This window comes from Pseudopipra pipra, chromosome 6 (genome assembly GCF_036250125.1).
Source record: "Pseudopipra pipra isolate bDixPip1 chromosome 6, bDixPip1.hap1, whole genome shotgun sequence".
Lineage (NCBI taxonomy): Eukaryota > Metazoa > Chordata > Aves > Passeriformes > Pipridae > Pseudopipra > Pseudopipra pipra.
The window spans coordinates 24,629,318-24,655,630 of NC_087554.1; the positions used below are offsets into that span (position 1 = coordinate 24,629,318).

At 44.0% G+C, this 26,313-nt stretch overlaps 1 protein-coding gene across 1 annotated transcript; it reads right to left on the reverse strand.

Moving 5' to 3' along the window:
* Nucleotides 1-223: 223 nt before the first annotated feature.
* SLC39A13 (solute carrier family 39 member 13) lies at nt 224-21,664 on the reverse strand. Its single transcript, XM_064657874.1, has 11 exons — nt 21,577-21,664; nt 16,307-16,416; nt 14,806-15,105; nt 14,227-14,340; nt 12,418-12,539; nt 11,049-11,192; nt 5,704-5,793; nt 5,091-5,141; nt 4,718-4,850; nt 4,485-4,584; nt 224-2,970 (listed from the first exon to the last, which is right to left on the reverse strand). Exons 3-11 carry the CDS (start codon nt 15,071-15,073, stop codon nt 2,895-2,897), a joined length of 1,098 nt encoding a protein of 365 aa, XP_064513944.1. The 5' UTR covers nt 15,074-15,105; nt 16,307-16,416; nt 21,577-21,664; the 3' UTR covers nt 224-2,894.
* Nucleotides 21,665-26,313: the final 4,649 nt, after the last annotated feature.

A 26,313-nucleotide genomic window follows, 5' to 3' on the forward strand; every position in this document is an offset into this window, starting at 1 on the left:
TGACAGTTCCTTGGCATCAGGAAGAAGAAACTGGATTAGAACCTTCTTTTTCAATTGTGAATGTCTGACAGCAAGACAGAGCCCAGACTTCTCTAGCCTAACCCAGAGATATGGCTCTGTAATTCAAATGAAATCTGAATTGAATTTTAAATTCAAAGAAAAGTAGTAGCTTCCAAAAATCCCAAAACAAAACAAGCAAACAAACAAAAAAAACCCAACAACATAAACCAACATGGAAAACCATTTATTTCATCTCTATTGTCTCCATGAAGAGCAGATCAATACAGATGAAGTGGGAAATGAATAAGAGCAGCTGAAAAAATAGAGCTAGAAAATACAATTCTCTCTGTATTTCCAAAAGTGACAAATGTGGTGGAGTGATGCTCCATTTCCTCCCAAGGCTCTCCATGCTCAGCTCCAGGGCTGACATAGAAAACTATCAAGCCCCTCCCTCCCACAAGCCCCATGCTACCTCCTACCAGGGTATCTTCCCAACAACCACAGACTATCCAGGCCTATGGTAGCAGCCAAGAAAAAAAGCTCTGAAATTCTTTCTTCAGTGTCATCCACTTTGCATTCCTGAACACTGAGTACAAAATCCTGACTGTGGTTTTCAGTCTTGGCAAGGCTCAGTGCTGATGCAACAACGCCAACTCATGGGCACTCACCTGGCAGTGCCTCAACTTAAATGTCAGCCTTATTTTGGGAAAGAAATCTTGAGAAACAGCAGGCACATCTTTCTGTGCAAACCTGCTTCCTCCAGAGCCCCATTACAGGGTCCACTTAGCTGCAGTCCCTGGGCAGGGGGAACCCCCAAAGCCAGAACTAGAGGGCTAGTATACCCAGCCGGTCCCTGTAGACTAATTGGATTAATCATCCTTCTAGGAAAATGGGAAGCAGATGCTACCTTCAGACAATTGAATGATAGAGTAGTTGGCATAGGAAGGCAACTTTGTAAAGAGGAATAAAACAATTGCTCTAAGCCTCCCTCATTGTTGCAGTGAAATTAGTTACTGCTGTAAGTCCAGGGTAAGGAAAGCTGAAAAAATTTCAGGCAGCAGTTCCTGGGCAGATAGAACTGCAAGCATGAGCTTTCCAGCACTTGCTGAAAAGTAGGACAGGAGCTGTCATAAAAAAGAACTGTGTCAACAGTTCAGGAATCTCTTAGGAAAGTAAATGCTTCTGCTGTCAGCAGCATACCTGCCTCACTGCTCTGACCCGAATCGCCCTCTGAAGGCATAAGCCCTCTTGATAAGGCCTTGTGCAGGTTGGAGAGTTGTACTGATTTACAAAAGCTGTTTAAAGACAGAGCTAAGTTGGTGCAATTGACATTGGGGCACCTGTTTTGTGCCCGGTGACTCCACCAGTTCAATTAGACCTGTTTTTAAACAAATTTAAGCAAAGCGAGGATAAGCTCTGCAGAAGAGATGATCTAGTAATTGTGCACATCTCTGTGGCAATAAAATATGCCTATGGAATTATGGCCTGGTCAGCCTTGTGAGCTGGGATGCAGGAAAGCACTAGAAATTTTATTTATTTTTATTGGTCTCAAATTGCCAAAAATTTTAGCCCAAGCATCACAAAACAGAAAACTCTTCTTAAAGCATACCTATCGTGCCCCTTTCATATCCCTTCCTCTCCTTACCTAGCACACAACTTTTCTATAAAAATATTTTTAAAATATTTTCACCAGCAGTTTCAGCTTTCCCATTTAAGAGCTGTCAGTATTATTCCTTATCCATTCATCCCCAACAGATGAACATCACTGTGAGGTAAGAAGCCCAGAAATAGGCTACCATCTATGCTTTTGGTTACAGCATGCTCTTAAATAGCCTACGCTGAACAGAGGAAAAGTTAACCAGGAGTTATCAGCTGCCGGTCAGGCTGTAGTGTTCAGCTACCTCTGCCATAACAGTCTAGGGGTGCTGTAGCATGTCAGGCAGGGCTAACATGCTACACCTCAAGAAAACTCTGAAATATGGTGTGGGGCAGATGGTGGGTGACTCAGGTCTCAAGAGCAAGCTCAGAGCTGTGTTCAACTAATGGTTATGAGGAGAGGGAGTTCAGTCACAGCAGCTACATGTCTTTCCTTCCAGATGTAGGTGAGCTGGTAGTATGGCAATAGAAGAAACATTTACTAATCATTTATCAGATAAACAGGCTGTGCTGGCTTTTGGAGTGGTTAGGGCTGAGGCAAGTAATCTCTAAGCTGAGTCATTTAATTATAGTGACCTATCCTAAAGTGCCTCAAGCTTTTGGCTCAATTTCAACATAAAGAAATACAAAATAGACCAAAAGAGCTGGACTGCTGAGGCTAATACTACCCTTTAGGAACAAGCAATGTCAATAAAAAGCCACAGACCAAGCTGGAAAGGGTCTTTTCCCCTCTATCTCATAGCACCATCAACTTCTCATGGGTAGGGAGTTCTGGCTAAAGCTGTCAGTTTGTTGTTGCTTTGCAATCCCTGTTCTGCCTCCAGCCATTAGAGTGGTAGGAAAAGTCCTTAGTCTTCATGAGCTACAGGAATGGCCTCTTGTTTTCACACAAGAGCTTGGGAGGTGCAGTTCCATCAGGACGAACTGAATGAAATATCATTCATTCATTGTGGAGCAGTTGTTCAGTTCATTTCTCCCCAGTGTATCTTTTGCTCCATAAAACCCAACCAATCAGAAAAATAACAGAAGCCCTGATGTGTGGATTTTAGCAGAACAGGAATAGGAGAGCCAGGGAATGAAGTCCTGCACACCCAGACCTCTTTCTCACCTGCTTCTCATACTAGCAGCCAGATCTGCACGCACACACGTAAGAAATAACATTAGTGTTCCTTATTGCTTTGTAACAGCTCAGAGTCACTGTGGTGGCTCTGGGAGGCATCATGAGGTCTGCGCAGAGGTCACTCAGTGGTGAGCGCAAGTAGCACCATGACTATAATGCCTGTACACAGGAGCAGAATTTGCTGCAGGGAGTTCCTGGGAAAGAAACAGTAAAATTAGGAGGAGCCATAGACCAATTCCCATAGGCAACAGCAGAGAGACTCTCAAATCATTTGTTGTTTACCCTTCGCTCTTTCAAATCTATGGCATGGAGAACACAACAGCTGTATGAAGTCACTAACACAGCTGAGAAGACTCTTTCCTAGCACCCCAAGCAAAGATGTTGTCTGTAAACTGACATGTACTTGTTCCACTCAGCTGCAAGGCCCAACTCTAGGTTTCAAAGTCAACTTAAGCTGATTCAGTCTTGTAGCTTCAGGTATATATTCCTGTCCTCTCACTCACAAGGGAACCAACAGTTCTGCATCATGTTCATAGGCACTTTAGGGATCTCATCCAGCTAACAACCATAGTTACAAAAAGGAAAAAAAAAAAAAGCAAGATGATGAATTTGGCCATTCTTTTAGCACTATCTCAGGTTTATGCTGGATTGAAGTGACTGTATACCTCCCACCTCTGCATACTCTGGCAACAACCTCTGCCAGCACAAAAGGTTACCAAGCCAGAAGCAAACTCCCAAATTAGTCATTAACATTTCTCCACCAGAAGTTCCTGCCTCCTCAGGAGGAGTGGAGCTGTTTTTTTGAGGAATGTTTCAGTCAAAATTAACTAGGTGAGCCAAGGCATCTTATTTAAACCACTTAAGTTGCCTGTCTCATTACAACTGAAATAGAGGGGAACATTCAAGGGCAGCTCTGCCAGCAGATCTGAGAGGGCCTTTACTGCAGTACAGCTGGATTTGGAGCTGCTACAGCTTTAATTAGACTGCAAGAAACTAGAATAATACACGGCGGGAGGCCAAATATACTGGAATATATACACCAGTGCAGAAGAGAAATGACTGAGGTGGGATACAATGACAGACTACGAAATGTTGAATGATAAAGAGAAGAAAACTATTATTTTCTACTGACACAGCACCACAGTGCCATCTAATAAAAAAAAAAATCAATAAGCAAGAGTGTAAGAACCAAATAATAAGTATCACTTAACACAGCGCAGTAAAGCTATGCAAACTTTCTGCCAAAGGGAGATTGCAGAAGCCTGAACTAATGGATAAGGTCAAAAAGGAATGAGAGAAGCCTGGGAAGGATAGATTCACATGTGGTTACAGACATACACACCTCTATGGGGCCCTGCTTCAGACAGTCCCTAAACCAGTACGTGCCAGAAGCTGAAAAGACAGACAGGGCAGCAGCTGTCCTAACTGGACATGTTTCTGAGGAACTTGCTTTAGCTGGTCATGCTACATACTGTGCTAGCACAATATTTTGGGACTGACCCAGTTAAAGGTTCTTGTGGTTTAGAGGGTCTTTGTAGTCCCATAAGCACAACAGTCCCATAGCACAGCAGTCTATTTTGATTCCAGCCTTGCCCATGGGATTTGAAAAGCCAGCATTCACATGCTTCCAGAACAGGCACAGGGGAGGGTTATATCCCTGCTCCCTGGCAGCAAGAATTGCTGCAGCAGAACAGGAGGGAGCACTTACCAAGGATTCTTTTCCTCCAGGAGATCAGGCACAACATTTACCAGGGCAATATACAGAAATCCTCCAGAAGTGAAAGGGAGGATCCAGGCTACTGTTTCACCTGCACAAACACAGGAAGCTTTTGTTATTACTGAGACAGAGCCATGGGAGACAACACTGAAGGAAAAGAAGATACACACATGGGGACGACAAGCACCTCCTTTCCCCACTCCAGAGGTCGCAGGGAGCTTTACCTGCTCCTTTTGGTGATTGAGCACATATTGCAAAGCAGGCTCCTAGAATTCCCCCCAGAGCTGTGGAAAGCTGCATTTTGGCTGCACTCCAGCGGTCAAAGCCAGCCCGAAGTAAGATTGCAAAGTCTCCAACCTAAGAAAACCAAGAGTTGACAGTTAATAAATAAGAATATTAAATTTTCAGTCACAAAGGCTGTTGCATTCTCAGCAAGACCAGTGTTTCAAGACTGCTTCTGCTTTTCCATGTTGTCAGTTTCCCAGAGGGAGCAGCTTTCAAAAGGACAAGAAAATATTAACCAGACCCAGGCCTCCTCTTAGCAGGTGAAGCACCTTGTAATTCCCCTCACAATGGCAGGATCCAAACCCCTCTCACCTCATGTGGGATTTCGTGCAGGAGAATGGCCACTGTGGTTAGGAACCCAACCTGCAGCAGAGAGAAGGTGATTAGGAAACAATCAGAGTATTCTTGGATTCATCCAAGGTCCCATACAGGGGACCCATGCACCATCAGGATGCACTTACAGGGATCAAGCTGTAACAGCAGATCCTACACAAGTTCAGGGTTGACTGGGAGTTTATCATTCTCACAGTCATGGTCCTCCAGCTCAGGGCACTGGGAACCCGATAGCCCATCATCAGTGTTGAAAACCAAAGTAAAAAAAGCATTAAACATCTCTTCCTTGTCTATGTCCCTGTCTCTGAAGTGACCATCCTCATCATGTAAGGGGTCAATGCTATTTCTGGCCTGGCTTTTGAGTAGATGAGCTAATCCTTCCCCCAGTCCAAATGACTAACATGTCCCAGGCTTGAAGAAGCTCTGCATCAGAGGATCAGGATAGAGTTGGTTTTTACTGTAGTCTGCATTTTCTCAGAAAACTCCATAAAATAGGAGGGAACTCCTTACATCTTTGGATGTTCTGCATGTTGCATCACACTTGAAACAAGGCCTCTCCAGTTCAATACACAGCTGGGCACAGAAACCTTACCTTTCTGCTGACCAGGAAGCTGGCTGCTACTGCCAGGCCATGTGTGAAGTTATCAATGGTGTTGGCCAGTAGATTGAGGTATCCACTAATCTGCAAAGAGAAGGAAGAGCCCCTGATAAAGGAAGAGACATAAGAAGATAAAAGAAAGCACATGGCTTAGACACAGGTTATGCAGTCACAATCAGGTGGGAAACATCAGAACATGGAACTTCTGCTGAAGGTCTTAAACTGTCAGTGCCTGAGGACAAATTAAATGTAATTTTTGGTTTTAGAGTAAACTAAGTTTTAGGGTAGGTAAGTATTGTCTGAGATTAGAATAATTACCTTGTGCAAATGACAAAGACCTCTAGATATAGAAAAAGAGAAAGGAAAAAGAAGAAAGTAAAAAATGCAAGAATATATTTAATTCTAAATTGAACCAATTTTAGGTAACACTGACTACTTTACACAGGTAACTGGCTTCAAATATGGCCTGATCTTGTTTTCAAGCCATGTACTTTAATATCCAACTGTTAAATATCTCCTCCTCAAAAGCTGGCAAGAACAATGCAACAGAAAAATGCTGCTGAAACTGCTTTTTATAACAAAATAAATCTTCAAACATTGTACCAAAAAAGCTTGTGCTTGTGGGTTTGCTTTCCCTTAACAAAGAATAACAAGAGTGATGACAGTCACCAAAAAGCCACCTACTAGAAGGCTGGATAGCATGTATATGTATTTGCATATAAACACATTTCTTAAAATTATAAGCATAAAGCACCTTCCTTTCTCACAAGTCCATCTCCATGTTAGACTTCCCCATCATTCTAACTACGGTCACCTCAAGACATATTTTAAGTATTTGATTTAAAGTGATTTATGAGGGTACCACTCCACCTCTTTAGCTCACATGTTTTTGGGTTTTCTTCCATCATATATGACTTAAACTACTGTGTGTGGGTCCTGAGATACCACAGTTCACTATATGGCACAGCAGTTTAAATTATTATCAAACCAGGTGCTAGCCAATATACCAGGCTGTCCCTGGACTGCAAGAACTCCAAATATAGGGTAGTATCCAGTGAGTGGAGAGACTATGTAGAAACTGTGAGGCATCAACCTCTTACTTCACCATAGTGTCAGATGCCAAAGTTCAGCTGGAAAAGCACAAGTGGGGATGGATTTAATTAGTTCTTTTTGGTCTTCTGCTCTTCTCTGTTTTTATCAACTCTGCTTGGTGCATCTCTTCTTCCTGTCATCTATATACCATGGCTCAGGTGGGGCTTTCTGTCAAATTTCTCTCTCCAGATTGCCACCTTTCTGCAGGGCACTTTTACTTCACAATCTTGGGCCTTTACAGGCTCTAAATTTTTAAAAGTGCATTGGTGATTAAATATGACAATAAGGGATTAAGCAAAGCCTAGCTAAGCTCAGTTTTAAGTAATAATCTAAGTAGCATCTCCACAATGGATGCAAAAGAAGTCCCTGTATGCTTTTGTAAAAAAAGAAACAAATAGATGCATGAAGGCAGACCCAAGAATACAGCAGTTTTACTTCTCATTCTTCATACTCTGAGTCCTAGACAGTCAAATATGACTATCTAAAATTCTCCTTTTCATGTTGTTTTTTTATGTGACTGCATTTTCCCCACAGGATAATAATAATTATTCACAGAAGTTTTACACAAAAATGCTTTCCCATACCACCATATAGGGAAAAAACAGATTTCATGATTAAAACATTATGACTTTTTCTTGTCAGTGGCTTGGGCAAAAGCTGTCACTGAAAGAAGCAAAGCCTTGGAGTGCTCAGAAATAAATTGGGTTGATTTGACAGTTATGAGTCTCTGACATTTACATTCTGTGAATCCCTAATAGGATGTTCTTGTTGCTCATAAAGAGCATAGCCAGATGAAGTGTTTATGTTCATGCTTCAGAATTTATGTCACTGTGTAATAAAACATACTTCCTCAAATCAGCAAGGACCCCATGTGCCACAGGGAAAAAGAAAGCATAAGCAAGGCAAAAGTACTCTACGGCATTTTTACTTGTTGAGGATATAAAGGCTGCAGTGCTGGACAGAACTGATCTATGTTTGTGTGCAAAGGAAACCTCCCACCTGCAGTTTTCAAGATAGGACAAATTATAGCAGCAGCTAAAAAGCAGAAGTTCTAATATATATGCGGACAATGGTCAACTGTTTACAGCTTACTAACCATTAAGCCCTGATGGGTGACTTTGTTTAAATAGTACCTTTCCCCTTTTGCTTGCAGGAAAAATGGAGGCTTCTGAGTGAATAGTAGAACCAAAGAAGTCTGTCTTGCTATGGATTTCATGCAAGCACCTACTTTGTTCATTTCCAGCATCACTGTTTCCCTGCACACCCCTTCACCACCCTGCACTGCATGACAGCCACCTCCCCACCAGGTAAGGGCAGTGAGACTTACCCGGTAAGCTACCAACCAGGTGGGCCTGTCGAGCAGCACACAGCAGCTAAGTTCTGACAGTGTTTTATAATAAGGCATTAGTTTGCATTCCTCCTCTACTGCCATGCTGATTTTTATGGAACTTGCAGAAATTGGATCACCTTCAAGACTTCTATCCTCTCTTGAACTCAAGAAAAATTAATTATGGGTTCAAAAGTTATTGAAAATGAAGGGCAGAACAGATGGACAGACAGATGGAATGACTGCTTATGTTGTTGCCTAAGGAAACAGGCTAATAATGCAGGAGTATCTTGGTAGTTTTGGTAATTTCCACCCTACCAGGAAATCTATTATTCAGATCATACGCTCAAAATGTAGAAAGTTAAAACTACATGCATTAAGTCATTAGCTTCTATTTCATGCATATTGACAACAGTCTGTAAGAGCAAACAGATGTGTTAGGATTTTAAAGCTAGAAGGGCTCTCTATGGTTGTCTAAACCTTCTACATAACACAACTGAAAGAATCTCATCAATTTCTGCACGAAGTCCATTGTTTGTTAAGCTATAATGTACTTCATAGAGAGCATCTTAAATCACAGCTTAAAGCCCACAAATGACAAAGAATCTGCTATCTCTAAGGTAAGTTGGTCCATTGGCTAGTTACCCTCAGTTACAGAGTTGTCTCTACCTTCTAGTCTGTTACTGTTTGCTATAGCTTCAACTATGCAAATTTCGTCATGTCTCTTACATGGGTATTTGTATACTTTAAGTTATCCTTGATCTGTCATGATGACAGAGCTAACCTAAAGGAAACCACTTATCACGTACTGCAAACTTAAAATATTTATTTCATCTCTTTCCTGACTCTTTTACAAATTATCAGTAACATTTTGGATATTTGGAATAACACTACTGGAAAAAGTCAGATAGTTGTTTCATTATTGCTGTACAGAAAGAGGGACTGTCCCCTCTTCCCTTACATACTATTTCCAACTCACCCATCCTCCTGGCTGTAGCATCATAAGGGAAGAATGTGTTCAAACAATTTCCTACTGTAATTCTCATACCTTTTTCCACTGCATTGACTTTCTAGAAACTATCCCTATCTTGTAAATATGATCTGTGTTTTTTCTCTGATCTATTCCTTAATATTTGCATGTATCAAAACCTGTTAAAAATGCAGCACTTTTGGTGAAGTTACTCAGTTTAGCTGCTATCACTGACTTCATGCAGTCACGATGTGCCATTTATGTAATATAGTAGTATCTGCAAATGTGAAGACATACTGTTTTTATAAATAATCACTTAAAAAAATCATATCCCACCAGTGAACAGATTTGAGGGGGACTGCCTTAATCCAGTCTCTATTGATAATATAACTGATTTTTAATATAACTAATATTTGCAAAGTTGATTTCATGCAGTATTAGTTTTATTAGAATGTGGGGAAAAGTTATATTTTATATATGTTTGTCATTACCTTTATCAAACAATTTTATCACTGAATAAAAGGCAGGAGAAAATGTCTGGCTGATAAGAATTTATCTTCCATAAGATCATACTAATTAGCATTAATTAGATTATTATTTTTTACATTAGGACCATGTCTTGAGCAATCATATCCTCTATTGGTGTTTCATTTCTACTTGAAATCAGTGGTAGACTAACCATCCTTTAAATCTGTAGTTCCTTATATAAACCTTTCTAAAATAAGGGCACAATGTTTCATAACCCAGTAATATTGATTTCTTCACTACTATCACCTCTAGAAACATCAGTGTGGCAGTTTGCAGTTTGTATAGTGTTCTGTAAAATTACATGAATGTGACAGATATCAAAAATACTCAGTGATCTCAGCACAACTTTCATGTTGTGTAGGAAGAGCTATTAAGTTACAGCAAAACAGATTTAAAATAGAAAGACAAAAGAGCCTCTGACTGACCACACATCCAGGTTTGGGCTAGTTCATGCAACCACACTTTCTGTTCTTAGTTACTCTCATACAGTCTTCCACATTTTTATGGGCTTGCAATCTCAAATTGTAGGTCCTCCTTCGCCAAAGTGGTTGTTTACTCTCTCACTTGTAATGTGCACCCAGACAAGGGTTTCCACAGTACAAAGATAGTAACATTAAACTGAAAGCAAAGCCAATGTAAAGGTTATCCACTTCCCAATGATACAGTACTCCTTTTCCTCCTCCACCTCCAATCCTATGAGCTTGCTGATCTCCCTTATTCCAGCACTGCAGGCTGCCTGTCTACATGCCAAGCTGCTTCAAGAAGTTAAGATAGGAGAGAAACAGACCTGGGGGTGGGAGGTGGGTGTGTGGGTGCAGAAAAAAGTCTGTTTAGCTCCCTGAATAGGCTCACTGTGGGGTCAGATGAGACCAGTGCAAAGGAAGTGATGGGAAATACAGTTTTGGAGACAGAAGTGGACAAGAAGTCCTTTTTGGCAGCAGATAAACTGATAATCTGAGAAACTGAACTTCTAAGTTCTATAGTGGATAGCTTCAACACACTTCCAAAAGGTGTCAAAACACTTCCAAAAGGTGCCTTAAAAGTAAAAATGCAGCTCACAATTGGTACAATGCAGGCACTAGAGAACAGAGAAATCATGGCACAAAAAATTAAGCCAATAAAGATATACTGACTAGAAAAAACAGAGAAACAAAACGTGGAATTCTGTATTTTGGTATCACAATTCAGACAAAACACACATCATCAGACTTATGCCTTCATAATATTGACTTTGCCTCTTCTGCATAAGCTACAGTGTAGATTTTCTCCAAGTCTGCTGTTTCCTCCCTGCTGTGACGAGGACAGACACTTTGATAGAGCAAAATCAAGCACAACTCAAACATCGAGTTTTCCACTCAGGCACAGTTCTTTCCACAGACAATTCCTGACTAAGATGTGAAGGTGAGTTTATGGGTTTCTTACCTTGATTCTGTTGTTTCTTGTACAAGACTGGAGAGAGGAGCCATTACACTGAGCTCGTGCTTTTTGGGATTGGCCTGCCACCTTTGGCAAGGAACAGCCACTTCCATTGGAAATCTTTCCAGCTGGTGCTTTGGAATCACAGTCCTAAATTAGGGGAAAAAAACTTGTCACTCACTTTTTTTCAGTGATGAATGAGCATGAATCAGGATTAGAAATCCAGTCTTTACCCTTAATCCCTTTGTCCTTACAATGTAAATCAACAGCTTTGGCACCCCAGTTTAATAACAGCTGCTAGAAATGAGACAGATTCAGAGAGCATTGTGACATCTGCACTGTAAGACAACAAGAGCAAAGAGCTCCTAGTCCTCAAGACTAGTAGAAAGAGAGAGGAATTGGAGTCACACCCCCTTGGCACGAGCCAAGTTCCTCTAGAAGGACAAGAGACTGAGCCTGCCAATCCTGCTAGCAGCTGCTGCCCACAGAAATATAACTCAACTCGACAGGAAATGGGGGAAAAAGAGTCTTGCTCTCCCCAGTCCATCACAATAACTAAGCCTACAGAATTATTCTATAGCTGGGATCATTATCTTCCAAACAACAAGATATTTATTTAAGACTTCAGCCTCCCTCTAAATGAGAAGGTGAAGTTCCTTTCAGGCTTTGAAGTCGCAAGGATGAGTCAAAGTTAACACCTAATTGCTCTTATGTAGCGCCTGACCTGCAGTTTCACCTCTCAGAAGTCATGGCACAGCAAGGACTGAACAATCTATAGGAGCTGCAACCAGGAGTTGTCCTTATGTCTAAAGACTAGCTCCTCTTCTCTATCTTGGAATTACCTTCTGGTACCTCTGTCTATATTGCCCCTTTGCAGCTGGGTGACTTCTTTGAACTTGGTGTTACCTGGCCACCCATAAACCCCTTCTACCACACAAAGTTACCCAAACATCTGGTCCAGGCCATAACCAAGGAGAAACACCTTCAAGAAGGCTGGTCTTTGTCCTGACTGAGGACCCAGAAAGAGAATGAATCACGATGGAACGTGCATCAGCAAGTTGTCATCCCTCAAAGGTAACTTGAGCAAAAGTCTCATTTGCAGAGTGCTCCAGCTACCGGTCCCCATAAAAGAGCACCTCTCTTTTACACATACCACATAAAGAACAAAAGTCAAAACCATAAAACAAAAGCCTGGAGATGAAACCTTCTTCTAAGAGACCAGTGTCAAAGAAGTGACAAAAAGCTCCCAAAGAGCAATGACAAGGTACTCACAGCTCCAGGATCATTTGCTGAGCCTGTCAGATAAGGTGGATGAGGTGTTTAGTACAGAGCTTCAAATATAAGAGCCTTCCCTCCCCTCAGGCTGCTAACTTACCACACCAGGGTAGTCCTTCTCTTCTTTCTCTAGGAAGATCTTCTCTAGCACCAGGAAGGTCAGGAAACCAGTGATGACCCAGAGACCCAGAAGCTTCTGCTGCTGAAAGCTCTGCTCTTCTCCTGAAGGACAAGAGAGAAATCTTCATGTCTCTATTAAGTACATAGTTTTTCAAACATATGAACCCACCACGCCCCTTACAGCCCAACCAGCAGTTCCAAGTCAAAACAAGAAATGACTGTGGAAAGACTCCCTCCAAGGTAAGAGGAGCAAACACATCTCAAAGTAGATTAGTTTAACTTGCTCATTCTTGATCTAACAGATATCCTTATCTCAGGTCACTCAGAGTGAGAGCTACCACCCCGTTTTCTTCAATAGCACAACCCAAAATATTTCCTGACAACACTGTGAATTTCCCTGAGGTCCAGAGGCAAGTGAAGATTACATCAACAAAAATCCAGCAGCTATATCTACTAAGCAGCAAGCTCTGACTTGAAATCTGCTGTTAGTGGAGCTACAGACTCACCTTCCCCTTTCTGCCACACCTAGGTAAGTTATTAAGCCCAAAGCTATAAACTTCCTTTTCAATTAGAGCCAAGCTTGTGAGATAATAATCCATTCAGTCTGGCTGCAGAAATGGAGATTGCATTGCAATGGAAGAAAAGAATGACTCTGTAACAAGGTTTACATGGGTCAAGGAAACCATTATGCTTCAGGACAGTCTGGCAGAAGCAAGCAAACTAGAGTAGGAAGACAGAGTAATTTGGGAACCACTGTAGAAAGGGGTAAAAAAAGGAGAGCTGGTTCTGCCTATGGTGCTAGAGCTGTGAGAAAGAAGACTAAAGGCCCAGCAGATTTGAAATCCTAGGACATAGGTACAAGAGAGTCTGGGAAACCCAGGGCATCTTCTTTTCTCTCTCATCTTCTTTCCCCTGTTTTCAGCAGGGAAATGATTTCTTGGTTTCTCAACAGGTGGGATGCAGCCACACTTGCCTTCTATGCCATCAGTTTGCTGAAGCAGAGAGACACAACCATTATAGGTTTCAACAACCCTGGCTATCTGAGGGATGAAGGAGTTACACTGATACCACAAATTCTATACCAACTCAGACAGTGTTTCATTTGCTGGCGAACACAGGTTTCTGTGACCTGTATTTGCTTTCCCTTCCCCCCACGCCTCACCCTCCATTCTTAATTATGGCTCTATGGACAATTTTCCATGATTTCTCCTTGAGCAAAGATTGCGAGGGCAACACATATGAGCTCCCATAAATCCAAGTACCCAACAGAGAGGCCCCAGTTAGTGCCAAGAAAAAGGCTCTAGGATTAACATTGTTATAGGGACAGATTTATAAAAAAGATGCACCTGATCCCCAACTGAGATGGTGCACAAGTTCATATACCAGACCACATACACATTCATAACCTCTCATCGGGTTAAAGAAGCATTCCCTTTCCTTACAGAAAGGACAAAGGACAATCAACAGAGACTTACAGGAATCCAAGGAAAGATAGGAGAATTTGATAGACAAGAAAACCAACGCAAGTTACTAAACATAAAGTACTCTAATCTCAAAGTCTCTGGAGGACTGCAGAGTACAAAGACAAAGTACTACATGTGTGTTTATTGTTCTTACATCCTTCCCTAGGCATGTGCTTTTATATACTGTTTGAAAGAGAATACCAGCTTAGACCAGTTTTTAGGCTGACCCAGACTGGCTGGTCTTGTGCTTTCAAGATGGAACAGACTCAAAAAATGTAGCAGTAGGCATAGCATGGGCTGCTTCCAGGCATATAAGGCTTTCATACCTGTTGTTGCAGTGCATGTGTAGGCCCAGGCTTCAGGAAGCAGGTGCAGAAACACATTCCCCAGTAGTCCACCAATTGCAAAACTCAACAACTGCTTCATACGGTGTGATCCAGCTAAAGAAAAAAAAAGAAAAAAAAAAGAAAAAAAAGAAAAAACCAAACAGACAAACAAACAAAAAAACCCCACACTAATCACGACTCATCCAGGAGCCAAAACATTTCCAGCTGCGAGTTTGCACAGAAAAACCTAAATTGGAAGCATCCACAAAGCAAGCTCTCAAAGGAGAGAGCACAAAACAAATGGAATGCAAGAAAAAGCTCTTGCACCACTTGCCTGGGACAGCAGTGTGTGGGAGGGACCTGGACCAAGCAGGGTAAAAACCAATACTCTTTGTACAAGCTCCATCCAGGGCTTACATTTGTCCTATCAGATTCTCAGGTGTGGACTGAAGCACCAAAAACAGACTTTCCATTTTAGAGAATAGTATTTCTGTGACAAAGTCCTGTTCACTACTGTGCTGTTCAGTCACATCCCAGGACTTTTGGCTTCAGAAAGGCCAATGCAGGTAGCAGGTTTACCTTCTGACTGCAGAGCAGCTCCCGTCTCAAATGGGATCACCAGCAAGGGGAAGACCCCACTCAGCCCCACCATGAATGAACCGATGAGGGAACAGATCCAAGTGTCCAGCCACTCACTGGTGAAAAGGTTTCCCCAGGACTCTGCCTCCTTCTCACAAAGCGAACCAGAACTAGCAGCAACATGACTCTTCGGGACCTGTTGAGCTCCACAGGCCACAATCAGAAACAAGGAGAGCGTCCCATCAAGCAGAAGTTTTTGTTTTGTCATTGCTAAGTGGTCTCAGCCAGGCTGGCCAATCTCTGAAAAGAGAAGGGAGAGCAGTTCTGAGAGTGTGCTCATCTCTCCCTCCCATCATCCCAGAAGAAAGGCCTTGGCCACACCATCCCCCCTTTTCAGTGTCTTAGCACAGGTATGTATACCCATATACATCTGGACATCTGAAACTCTTCCTGATTTCAACACAGCACTAAAGGACAGAGAGGCTGTTTATCATTGGTGTATGAAACTGCATATGAGACATCTTGTGAAAGCATCTTCCTTCAGGTGGGCTGGACAAGGACTCCAAGTACCCTCATCCTTGCCCTTCAGTGTCCCAAGGCTTCAGAAAAAGGTATTGACCAGAGATGCTACCCAGATAAATCTTTTTTTTGCCATGCAACAGCATCCATGTACAAATTAGGATGCAAGACAGGCAACATAACAGAAGTCTGTAAACTCATGAGTAGTGTAAAGATGGTGAACACAGATAGACTATTCACCATCTCGTCAGACATAAGTTCTGACAGCCACCACATGAAGTCAATGAGGGTCAACTTCAAAACAAACAAATATGACCCTTCATCAGCAAATAACTTGTGTGGTAGTACTTCTCCAAAAACAATGAAAAATTTTACATGGGTTCATCAAAAGACAGGGCAAGTACTAGAAAGATAAATCTATTGATTGTTAATAGTTAAACAGCTCACATTAGAGTCAAGAAATTCCCTTATGTGAAAGGAGCTGGAGACTGGAAAGATACTTTAAAAATATCATATCTATTTGTCCTGTTTTTTTCCTTTCCAAGAAGGATACTGGGTTAGATGGTCTCTTAGTCAAAATCAGCACAGCTGTTACTAAGAGCTCTGCAGTCACAAGAAAACTGTAGAGAAGAGAGCATGTTAGAAGAGGAAAATAAAGATAATTACACTCTCATTGGCAAACAGGAAAGGAAAGCAAATGATGTAAAGGCTGAAGTACAAACGTTCCTTCAGTCTCCAGAAGAAAAAGTGAAATGTAACAAGCAAAATTAATCTGGAAATGGGAGAAAATAGCACGCTAGGAAAAAATAGCTTAACAAATGTTCGCGAAATAGCTCTTGATTGAGAGGGAATAACAGCATTCACCTGAAAGCATGCGAAAAAACAGGTAAAGTAATCTCTGAAGCATTAGGACCATCTTTGAAAATTTACAGGAATAGGGGAAGGCCACAGGAAGGCTGGAGAAGCATCATGCCTCACCTACCTTTTTAAAAGGAAAAAAAAAAGGTGGGAGAAGACTTAAGAAGTTACAGACCAGTAACTTCAATCCTCTGAAGGATTCTTGATCAAATTAAATGATCAGTTTGTAGTTACCTATAAGATAAGAAAGCGATAAAGATACCAAAGCATTAAGTAACAGCCAGACAGAAAGGGACCTGAAATTATCAAGACAAAATTCAGGATGTTGGAGCCAATCCAAGGGCTCACTGCAGATGAAAAAGTGGTGTTGCCCCTTTTCCCCATCCCTTCATGAAGCATCACCTCCCCATGTGCACACCAGACTCCATGAGTGAGCAGCGTCAGAACAAATTAGCAGGGAAAACTATTTTTTTGAAGAATCAGCCCTCTGCCAGTTTCAGTCCCTGGATGAAAACACTGCAGGAGGAAGGCACAGCTGCAGTGAGCAATCAAAAACAAAATTAAGGGACAGGGTCCCATTGCTCCTGGAAAGGAGAACATCAGTCTCCACGCACAGTGACCATGGATATCAGAAGTGGGGATGCAAGAAGGAATCAATAAAGACACTGTCTTGGTTTGGCAAGCTGTGCAAGAACCACCAAAACTTTTTGTGTAACCTCTCATTTATTTTTTTTTTTAACAACAAAAAATAAAATCCCTCAACATAGCAAGTTCAAACCAGCCCAGGACTTTATGGTATCTTATTGCTGTGTTTTGATCTGGCTGCTAAGGGCAGGGCAGGGGCAGGCACGAGGCCAGGTGTGGAATGAAATAGAAGTGACAATACAGTAAGCCCAATGTGCCACAAAGAAAAAGCATACATTGACTGAGAAATTAATTCTAAGCCAGTGGGTTTATGTTGCTACAAAGTAGGTAAATGTTATCCTGGGACAAACAGTAGGTCTCACACAGGTGAGACATTAGCCAACAGACTGCACCCAGCCCCACGTATTCTTCTTCATGAAATACATGCAAAAATCTAAGACATTGCAGTGGAAAGAAACAAAAATTAGAGTGTAGAGAGCATGACTTGGAAAAAACAACTGAAGGACCTGGGAGTGTTTAGTCATAGAAAGATAACACTGAAGGGAACAGAACAGTGTGCATATATTAAAAGTCACAAGAAAGGAGGAAAGTGCTAAACTCTTCTTCCAGATCAGTTCATACAGTAAACGAGACTCAGCCTGAATATGAAAAAACAAATTTACATAGTGCCAAAGTGGTGATATACTGAAACAGGTTGTCTACGATGCAGAATGTCTAGCATTGGTTGTTGTCTTTATTTTATTTTATTTTGAGCAAAAGAAACACCAAATGCAGATGGTATTTTATTGCAAAGATTAGATCCCTTCTCTGAAGTCCCTTCAGCCCTACACCTGTAATTTGATGTAAGCTGGAGAGATCCTTGCTCTGCTGACAGGGCCCTATGAAAAGGGGTAGATTTTCAGCTGTAAATCACTGTTGGCACAACCACTTCAGAACAACAGGAATGGGGGTTTGGCAGCAAGGGACATTTTCATCTCTCATAGCACTCCATGCACCAATCAACTCAGACACTGAAGTGAACAGGAACTAAGCTGATGCTTGGAGAGCTAGTAACAACTGCAAGGACAGCTTGATGGGCCAGAGATGCTGCCCTCTGCCCAGCTCCACCACATTGCATACCTAGGACACTGTCAGGCCCTCTGGCTCCCCTCATGGCGATTCAGGCTCCCCCCTACAGCTATGCAAACATACACACAAAACTAGGGTAAAATTATGCCACAGAATCCCCCAAAATTTTCCCTGAAAACAAAACAAACCCCAAAAAAGACAGGAAGTTCTCAAAATGTTTGCTGTCCCCTAACTGAACAGAGTTTCTTCTGTTCCAATACAGTACCAATACAGTACCAATACAGGTTAAAGCCATCAGCCACAGGGGCATCTGTGCAGGTAGGTGATGGGCCTCTTCAAGCAGATTCCACCAGCCACAGTCTTCTCTCTGCTTACTAGCTGCTGCAAAAAACCTGCAGTTTACAGAATTTCCTCCTTTAAAATAGACAACCTGGGAGCAGGCCTGACAGACCTCTTCGTCCTTTTTGACAGGATTAGACGAGGAAAATGATTGAAAACTTTGTGAGGAACACAGCAAAAATAAATCAGGATTTATACAACCATACATATGCCTATGAAGAGGCAATAAATACACAAAAAAACCCTGACCACTCTCTGCAGTTTGGCAATGATGGGAAGCAGCACAAGTCTCTTCTGCAACATCATTGTCACAGCTTTTGAGAACCAATTTCGAAACGTAATCACTGCAATTGATTCAACAGGTTGATTTCTTGCACCTCATTCTCCACACTCATATGTGCCCCAAAGGACACTACTTTGACTAAGTGATCAAAATCCTGGAGAGAGGCAGTAGCACACAGGACAAAGAGCATGTCCAGGACTCTGAAAAAGGTCTGCATACTTGGCTTCATGTCCCTCTTCCAGAACAAAAAGGGATCAGGTTCCTCCAAAAAGGTATGGTGTTGAACAATAAATGGGCATAAAAGGGTACAAAACTGATTCCTCTAACTCACATTTGTGTCAGCCAACTTTCTGTGGCCAACAGGACTTTATTCTCCTGTTACTCACTGAGGGAAAACCAGCACATTTCTTTACACCTGTGCTGCCTGACCACCAAGACCCCCTGACTCAAGAACAACTCCATATCTCATTCAATAAATTCCTGATGTTTATACAACATCTACGAGAAATTCAGTGTATCACCCAAGACATACCTAAACTGATTTTTGTGCCCAGCTAATTATTTAGAGCATATTGCTTCTTCCAAACACATCATAACCACTTGCTCAAAAAAAAAAAAAGGCACTTTTTATCTCTATAGCATCTTTGCTTCTCTGCCTCATTAGTAAAGTCTTTAAATTTAAACTGGTTGCTGCTAAGACAAATATTTAAGGGGATAAAGAGGCACAGTGAAGATGTAATCCTAGGAGAAAAAACACTCAAGAGGAGGAAAATAATACACTGCCACTACAGTTGCAGAAAGTCTCTACCTACTCCTAATTTTAAACAACAGCATTTGTTTCTGGAACTCAGATAGAGAACATCTGAGAACATCTTGAGAAATTTCTAGAGAAAACACCTGCAGGTTTGCTCAGAGACATCTGTGGTCACTATAAGGCAGAGGCATATGCAGGTACAGAGACATGTTTATCAAGAAGGCTGTATCACATATTTAAGAACGTGCATGGGAGAGAAATAGGCAGTACATTGTTTATTTATCAGCTTTGACAATTGCTCCATTTGGCATCACAGCTCCCAGCTGTGCTGGATCACAACCTGGTCACCATTACCACTGGCAGCACTCTCCAGAGCATGTGTTTGAGTATTCAGAATTAGGCCTGCTCGGGCCCTTCTGAAATGGTCTCAGGACCGGAATAACCATGAGGCTTTCCCAGTTCAGGAAGAACAAACAAATGAGAATCTGTCATTTACACACTCCTGAGCAGGGGCAGAGGGAGGTTGCACACCAAGCCAGGAGACCCATGAGGCTCCCTGGGCCTCACCCTACTTCACTGAGCACCTCTGTAGTTAGCAGTGGCTGAGAACACACAGACAAAACTTAAAATGCCAAGGCAAAAACCTATTGGAAAAGAGAAAATAAAATATTGACACGATGACTATTCTGGCAGGAACCCATCTACTACTCTCCTAGACACTCTGTCTTCTCAGACCATACAGCTTCATCTCTGCCTCAGCGCAATTGCTCATTGCCACACATTTGAGATGTTGTCGAGGTGGAAGAAATCAGAAAGAAAAGGCTTTTTTACAAGCATTTTCTCTGGAAGCTGGTTGCCTGGCCTTACAGTTGCAACAGAGTACTGCATGGAATGGGAAAAAAGTTAATTTTCCAGGGAGGAAGCATAATTTTCAGCCAAAAAATTCTCCATGAGCCACCTCCCTCCATCAGCCCAGGGGAGAGCTTTGAATACCTCCTGGAGGCCCTTACCTTAGCAGAGGCACAAAAGGTCTCCAGTACTCCCTGAGCACTTTCTGAGTCACTGCCCATCTTTAGGGAATGCACTGCTCTGGTGGGACCCCTCCCCTTTGATCCCTCTCATAAAAAACCTCTTTTGCACAGAGGCTCGCGTTTCTGCAAATGACAGCGTTTCGCAGCTAAATGCAGGGGATGCACAGAATTAAGAACAATAAGTGTATCGCAGGTGGGAACAGATTACAGACGCCGGGCAAACCTAAGAGCTGGCAAGGAAGGCAGTTAAAATCGAGTGAACACTACTAGAGTTTGGGAGACAGCGACTCCTTCCCCGTCCTGCATCCTTTCATCCCCAGGATGAAAAGAGGAAAGTTTGCGGACCAGATAATGGCGTTCACTCCCCTCCGGGCTAGGGGGAATCTCTCTCCTCCCAGCCCACTCTCCGTGGCAGCCCGAGGCAGAGGCCAGGCACACCGCCCCCCTCCCGCCCCGTCACCGGTGCCGCAGCCCTCGCCCAGGCCAGGCTCCGGCACCGCTCTCGCCCGCGGGCGACTAATGCAGCGGGCCCGCTCGTATCGTTGCGTCTCACATCGCGGCGGATGGGACAGACAGCGCAGGTTTTCCATTTGAGGAACGCAGAGCGATGCAAAGTGAGACATACTTGCCGCGGGGGCAATTAGTAATTAACCCTGCTCACGCTCCTCACTGGAGCAGCACATTAGTTGCCCCCCGCCGGGGTCCCTGTGTCACCGTGGCCGCGCAGACCCGGCCCCCCCAGCTCCGCGCGTCCCGCGGGGCACCCCCTGCCCGAGACCCTCTCACGACATTGTCTGCCGGAGGACCGACTTCCAAAACTTTCTCGGCTGCCTCTAGCCCCCGGCACGCCCGCAAAGGCGGGCTGGACCGGGGGGATGCCGGCCCCGGGAGCCCGTGGGCAGCTGGGGCCCTGGGGCGGGTGGCGCGCAGCCCGCGGTCCCGCCGGGCCGGTACACGGCTGCCGGAACCAGCGGCCCGGCCGGGCGCTCCCCGCCACGTCTTCCCAAACTTGCCCCGCGCTCGGCCGGGCCGGGCCCCGCCAGAGCCGAGCTCGGCTCCGCTGCGGACAGCGCTGCCGCCGCCGCTCACCCCGTCCCGTCCCGTCCCGTCCCGTCCCGCCGCCGGCGGCCCCGCTCTCCCCGTCCCGCAGCTGCTAAGCCGCGCTGCCGTGCCCGCCTCCCGCTTTCCCCCCTCGTCCCACAACAGCGGAGCGGGGGCGGTCCAGCGACCCCCGTCCTCGGCCGCGCCGCCCTGGGGCCGCCACCCGCCCTTACCGTGCGCCGCCACCGCCGCCTCGCCCCGGGCCGCCGCTGCCATCCAGCCGCGGCTCGGCGCGGGCCTGCCCCGCCCGGCGGCCCCTCGGCTCCGCCTCCCCCGGCCGGCCACGTCGGTCCCGGCCTCCCCGGCACCAGCGCCGCCGCCCCGCCGGGACCCGCCACCGCCGCGCTCGCGCTTCCGGCCGCCCCCCGGCGGGGCGGGAGCGGGGATCCCGGGGGCGGGCACCCGGCGGAAACTGAGTCCTTGGAAATACAGCGAGATGTCCGCACACATCTCCAGCGCGGGCTGCTGGGGCAGAAACACGCGCGCTGTGTGAGACCTGCACTTCTGGAACGTGCTGGCCGAGAGATGTTTGCTTTATTTTTTAATCTTTATAAATGGATTAATAATTCTTTGGGTTACAGATGTGTAGAGACTAGCGCAGTGGAAACCGGTTTTTGAGTAGAATTTCTGGAAGTTGTTAGAACAGAAAAAAGAATGGCAGCCTCCTCTAGGGCTGAACCTAGAAATGCTTTTAAAAGATACAATTACTTTAAAATATACTTGCCTCCTCCTCGCAGGTTCATTACAACCTTCATGATGATACCTATGTAACCCCAGAGCTCCGTAAGCATTGGCGTCCTGACTATTTAGTGGTGGAGAACACCCACGATTCTTACAGAGATTTGCTGAGGCTCCATGTGCTTAGGAAACTGGGTCGGATGAGAATAAAGATTGACTTTTGTACAAGCCAAGCTAGTTTGGATCTATATTGTTTCCAATATAGACACTTTCCAAAATGTATTGATGTACCTTTTAGTTGCATCTCTTACCATCTTCCCTGAGAGATAGAACTTGTTTCTTGCTCCAGTTTTTGAAATGAATTCCATTCCCCAAGGAGGCAGTGCTGATGCCGATGCTTCTTTCTACGATCTCACCCTAGTCCCATTGCATCATACCAACGTCATGCCCTGGAGCAGGAGTTAGGAGTTAAGTCAGCCACAGTCACCTGCAATGGCTTTCTGCATTCACGTAGTGGCAGCACAGTCCTACAGGCTATGTTCTGCAAATGCAGTTAAAGACAAGTTGTATTTTTCTCACATGCGAGGAGAATGTTTGCATAGGAGGCTCAATTTTGAAAGCAAATTTTTAAAGAAAAAGTATTTTGCATTTTGTTCTCAAATTGTACAATCTATGATTCTTCTGTTCCACAGCTGCCTTCCTACTGTCTGAATAACTATCATCAGCCTTCCTGAGCCTTGCTCCGGTGACACAGTTCCCTGTGCCGATGGATCATAGCTGTGACTATCACAGTTACAACAGGCATCTCCTCAGGTAAACCAAACCACGCTGAGAACTTCAACTATTGCAATCAATACTGGTACCATGGCTTCAGAGAAATGAGTGGGAGTTTGCTTTTGACTTCAGCAATGTAGGAATTCACTCCAAGACTTTCAGTTTTTATGACAACCTACCATAAGTCAGCATAGGAAGAATTCCAGCTGAAATGTTCACTCAAGAGCTCATGTCATCAGGTATCAGCTGCTAGTACACTGTACATCAAATAGAGCTTTTACACGATAGCAGTGTATTGAATTTTCTGTGATAGTCTAGAGATCAGTATGGAAAAATCGGAGTCCAACAGGCTTGGTCCAAAAATTGGTATTTTGTCACAACTGGAGCAGGGATCTGGAACGTTCTCCTGCCTCCTGCAAGCCACAGAACCACTTCAATATGATTTATGTGAAAATTACATTTAGATTTCTGTATTCTTTACTGAATACTCTTTCCTCAGCTGAGGGGGAAAAAAACAAAACCAGATAACTTCTAAATGTAGACTAACAAAACCAGACACTATATATTCAGTTCTTTTTGACTTGTAACTGATTTTCTTCCCTCCCTAATGTCTTTACTTGGATGTCACCAACACTTACTCTTGTTTTCAACCTTGTGATTTCTTGTGTCATTCTTTCAGAAATGGGGAAAGGCAGGCAGTTTCTAGGAAAAAAAAGTATTGTTTACTGGCATCCATGAAGGCAGAGACGTGGGGAACACCTCATGCATGGCCCCCGAATGCTGACGCGTTATGTATCCATAAAAGCCAAGAGATATTGAAATATTTGCCATGGAGCATGGCAAATATTTTTGTCAATTAATTTGGTTATTGGAAAATTGTAACTCAAAAATATTAGTCAATTATTTTGATTTTATTAGATTATCAGATTTTATTGTTATTAATATCTTTAAAGTCCTACTTTGATCAATAAAGGAGTATAGTATTGTCTGGATCACCCATCTAAAAAATTCGTCTAGAGTATTCCGGCTGAAAAAAAAAAAATATTGAATAAATGTAAAAGGAAACCCGGAAAATCAATTATTCTCACTCTGGCGGTTGGTTCTTGACGCGACAGGAGCGGTAGCTCACAGGCTCGGGATCATCCATCCTGCTGCCGCCGGAGCTGCAGTTGTGCGGAGGCACCGCAGGGCGGCACTGCCCGCCCGCCGAACGGCGCCACCGGGACCCGCGGGCATCGCGCTGAGCGTCTTCCAGCGGGAAAGCAGGGAATTCCACAGGCGTCGGGGCAGGGAAGTTAGGCATCTGGTAGGTTAGATACGATCTTTCGCAGAGCGACTGGACACAAGTAACTAAACCCAAGCATGGCACTACGTGAGTGGTCTTGATAAGGCACCTGAACACCGCGGGCAGTTAATGGCACCTGACAGCGACAGCCGGGCGATGGCTTGTTCTGCCATCCTTGTACCTGTCCCTGGTGTGCCCAGTCGGGTTTGTGGAAGGAGGCTCGTGCGGCTGTACTGCTGGTGGTCTCTCCCCATGAAGACGAGGCGTCGTGCTGGCAGGACACAAACAACCCGAGCCTTAGGATAGTGCTAAATCTTCCCCCAGTCACTCCAGTGCCATGGGAGGCTTTCCTTTAGCCAGGCACAGCCTCAGTGGGATTTAGATCTCGACTGTCTCAAAAAGCTTGGCGAGCATCTGCTCTGGTTGAAGGAGGGGGGCACTGTGAAGGAGTCCGGCTCTCTTGCCACCGCGGGGGGGTGGTCTTCCCGAGGAAGATATTTTGGCATCTGAATTTCCACCACAAAACTTGCTAATAAAAGGGTCAGAGTGCCTGAGTAAATTCGTGCTTCCTCACACCTAATAGTGCTCTCCGTACTCTGTCCCTGGGATCATATTCTTTCTTGTTTTATAGTCAGAAGCTTGCTTTTGAAAGAGTGTGGGACAGGAACAGTGCCCTTAAAGCAAGCTAACTGCAAAGAGAAGGTGCCAGAGTCTCAGCAAAATCTCTGGAGAGGTCACATCAAAACATTTCTAGAGGGCCGAGTGTAAGACTAGATGTTAAGCACTGACAGATAGGGCACAGGCAAGCAGAGAAACAGGGGCAGACCATGAATGTGGACAGGGCAGAAAGATTTTTAAAAGTTCTTCCCAGTTAAGTTGGTTAGGCCTTGGAAGAGATGTCCAAGGTTTCTGTGGTATCTGTTGGAGAGTTCAGCTGGCCTTGACCTTGAGCAACCTGATCTATTTGATCAGGAGACTGGACAAACTGACCTCCCAGACGTCCTTTCCAACTTAATGTTTTCTGTGATCCCCTGGTTGAGAAGAAAAAAACGGTATCAAGGGGTAAGAAGTAAATCAGAGAGAGAGCCCTCTAAGTGTGTGAAAGGAGCTGTGAGGCCACAGCAGTAGGCATTTTTGCCCATTGTTTGGTGGGCGCCAAAGGCAGTAACACTATTGCCTGGAAGTCCTGCTCTGACTCATCCCAGGAGACATTTCTGCAAGGCACAGCAGAAAAGGAGAAGTGACTGCTGAGCCCTGAAGCATGGGGGAGGAGGGGAGCTGGCCCCATGGAAGCTCAGAACAGGGAATTTTAGTCTTACTCATCATATTATTTTTATATTTGGGTTTTCAGATGTAAACCTCAGTATTTCTGTCAGCATGTTAACTCTGTGTGCACCTCAAGTTTGTCCACTAGCTGCAGTGACTCCTTTCTGCCTTACTCTGTGCACAGACACACAACTTTCAGCTGGAAGCTCAGTTTGACTAGCACTTTACTAGTGTTTGTAAGCAATAAATGAACTGCCTGGTCAGTGATGTTTAATCTGAGCAGAATTCATTGTCATGCTGGAGAAAGAAGAAAAAAGATGGGCTTGGTCTGAGAAAGATATAGCCAGAGAGTGGGTTAGGGCAGATGAGTCAAATGTGGCAGATGAACCATAGAGGATTTGCAGAAGTTGGAAATGAGATACATGCTGAAAAGGTGATCTACCTAGTCTTAACAAATGTAAGCAAGAAATGGAAGGGAAACCTAAATTATCATGAAAAACAAATAGTGTTGGAAGGGCTAGCAGAATCTAAACCTGTAGCAGAAGACCAGCATGAATTCTTTACTGAGGTTTCAGACTTTAATAGTGAGGCCACAATAGTACCCTGCCAAGCTAGGTATCAGTATGTGTTGTATGTGTGATACACAATGGTCTTTATCTTATGTCTAAATGTAGTTAATTCTGGGTTCTGACCATGAAAAAGGGTTTTCTTATGATTTTCAGTGCTTGAAAATGAAACCCCTGATTTCTATAACCTAACACATCTTCTACATGCCTCCAGGGTACAGCCCCAGCTATGGTTCCTTCACTTTAGTTGACAGAGGACAGGCTGCAGTTCTATATGGAAGTTTCAGTATCAGGGTTACAGGCAAACAAATACTTTATAATCAACATTCACGCTTTCATTC